At 37.4% G+C, this 2,486-nt stretch overlaps 1 protein-coding gene across 9 annotated transcripts in view; it reads left to right on the forward strand.

Annotated features, from left to right (window-relative positions):
- Positions 1 to 2,486, forward strand: part of WASHC2A (WASH complex subunit 2A) — a 51,833-nt gene that overhangs the window by 34,041 nt on the left and 15,306 nt on the right. For all 9 annotated transcript variants that reach the window (XM_039872373.1, XM_039872378.1, XM_039872380.1 and 6 more), the window contains one exon: positions 1,360 to 1,462. In XM_039872373.1, coding sequence (XP_039728307.1) covers positions 1,360 to 1,462 — 103 coding nt within the window. The remainder of the gene's footprint in view (positions 1 to 1,359; positions 1,463 to 2,486) is intronic.

A 2,486-nucleotide genomic window follows, 5' to 3' on the forward strand; every position in this document is an offset into this window, starting at 1 on the left:
TTTTTTTTTTTTTTTTAAAGAAATTACTTGTTTGGAAAATCATGCATAAGATTTTCTCCTGCTATAGTGACATAATGAGGTTTCTGGTATTTTTAGACATCTGATATAGTTATTGTTTAAATACTTTGTGATCATCACCTAGTAGTTAAATATTTTGGTTATAGTTTGTATAAATTTTTATTAGTATATATTCTTAAAGGCATATCAGATATTACCTCACTTATGTCATTATGAATTGGCTCTCTGCTTTTATAACTTCAAGGTATGGCCTTAATTTTAAACTGTTCTTTAGTGCCTGTGTCCAGTATAAGTGCACTTAATTATTTGGTTAGTTGTTCCCTGATCAGTGATCCTTAGTTTTTTTTTCTTTTAACATGTAGGCAGACATCAATATTAAACTAATGAATAAGCTACATAGATTGTGCCTTGTTAATAATTAGACTTCAAAAATTATAATATTTATACATTACTGGTGTATATGCTAGTTGTATTCGAATGTAAGTAGAGGGATATGGTGCAATTTACTGAAATGACTTGCTAGTATTATTTTTATCTAGCTAAAATTGAATTTAAAGTTTTCATTATTTGGTAATTCTCTAGTATGCTACTTGGATGATTATCACACAGTAAAAATCAGAACTTGACCCTTTAGTAGTTAGAACACTTTCTATTCTGAACTCTCCATGTCCACTGCTAAGCCTCTACTTTTATGTTTCTGTTCCTTAAAAGGTCCTGAGCAGTGTTTGTTCTAGAAGACATTTATTGCCCACATTCTCTGTAGGGGCCAGGGCAGAACTCTAGGTAAGGAGATAGGTGAAGACAGGCTAGAGGAAGACAAGCTTGGTGTCAGGTTTGAAGAGAAGGCATAGAAGGACAGAGAGGTGCTTGGAAAGACAGGGTGAAGTGGCTAAGGGGCACCATGTCACAGCCCAAAACAGGTCTTGGCCCTGCATCTTCTTGACAGCCGCCTTTCTGACCACTCTGGAAATAGGCATATAGGCTCTCTGGTTCTTCTTCTGTCATAGGAAGTGGTGAGAGAGAATGCTACGTTTGTGAATGCTAAAAATGTTATATGCCTTGGCACAGCTAACAGTACACTTACACTGAGTCAAAAGTAACAGAAAAGGGGCAAGGCAAGATAAGGAAGGCCCTGGATAAAGATGAGAGGCAGAAGCTGATGATTTGCTAGATAGAAATTGCACCTACTTCAAAGGTTTTTCTTATTTGCTTTCAAATGTATAAGGTCAGCAGATGGCTCAGGTGTTCTGGTGGTAGATGGGTTCCTAGAAGTGTGGCATAGAAAGGGTACTGTTTGTTTTTTAATCACATTTGCCTTTTATTTGACTTTCGTTTGTATAGCCAAAAGAAGACCCAGAGAGCATCACTCCTCTTTGAAGACGATGCTGATAGTGGAAGCTCTCTGTTTGGCTCTCCTCCCACATCTGCTCCTCCTGCAACTACGGTATTCTTAACCTCTTATGTCCAGGAAATACCCGTGAGGCGATGTTACGTGAATAGTGATACTGACCTGAATTAGCTCTTAAAACCTGACCTTGGAAGCTGAATCTAATAAAAAAACCCGTTTGTGTAGTTTTAGAAAGATATCTGGTATTTTACAGTTGAAGCATACTCACAAAGTCTGGAGAAAAGGGTTCCTTCATGTCATGCAGCCCAGTGCCAGGTGTAGGTCTCCGGAGTCTCTGTGGGGAGCACTTTTGCAGTTCTGGAGGAATTGCCAAGCTTAGTGCTGGTGGCACTGAGTTCTGCTAACATTAGGCTAGGCCAGTTAAGGCACAAATTATCTCTTTTAGGGGCATGTTTTAAGTATTTTGATCCTGATTTGTATTAATAACCAACCAACAAAAAGGAAGGAAATTCTGACACATGCTACGATATGGATGAACCTTGAGGACAGTATACTGAGTGAAGTAAGGTGGTCACAAAGAACAAATGCTGTATAATTCCACTTACATGAGGTCCTTGGAGTAGTCAGATATAGAAACATGAAGTAGAGTGGTGGTTGCCAGGGACTCTGGTTAAGGGAAATAGGGAGTTATTTAATCTGTACAGAGTTTCAGTTTTGCAAGATGAAAAAATTCTGGAGCTTGGTTGTACAACAATGTGAATATTTTTAATAGTATTGAACAATACACTTAGAAATGGTTAAAATGGTAAATTTTATGTTAAGTGTTTTTTACCACATTTTAAAAAAGTGTTTTTAAAGTATGTGATGAGAAAAAAAAGTAGCCATTCAGTTGCTCTCTGGTTTAATATCCTTCCAGTGACTATATCTACATGGCAGCACTACCACAATCACCTATGCTAAAAAATTTAGCTAATCTTGATGTTAAGTTATGTCAAAAAGGAGCATTAGAAACGAGAGGAAGGCAGCATTATGATGATATTTGTCCAGGGAACCTAGGCATACTGAAATCCTGTGTTTGGCCTGTTATTCATCCTTCCTCAAGACATTGTCTAGGCAGATA

Source organism: Pteropus medius, unplaced genomic scaffold, assembly GCF_902729225.1.
Source record: "Pteropus medius unplaced genomic scaffold, Ma_sr-lr_union100, whole genome shotgun sequence".
NCBI classification, from domain to species: domain Eukaryota; kingdom Metazoa; phylum Chordata; class Mammalia; order Chiroptera; family Pteropodidae; genus Pteropus; species Pteropus medius.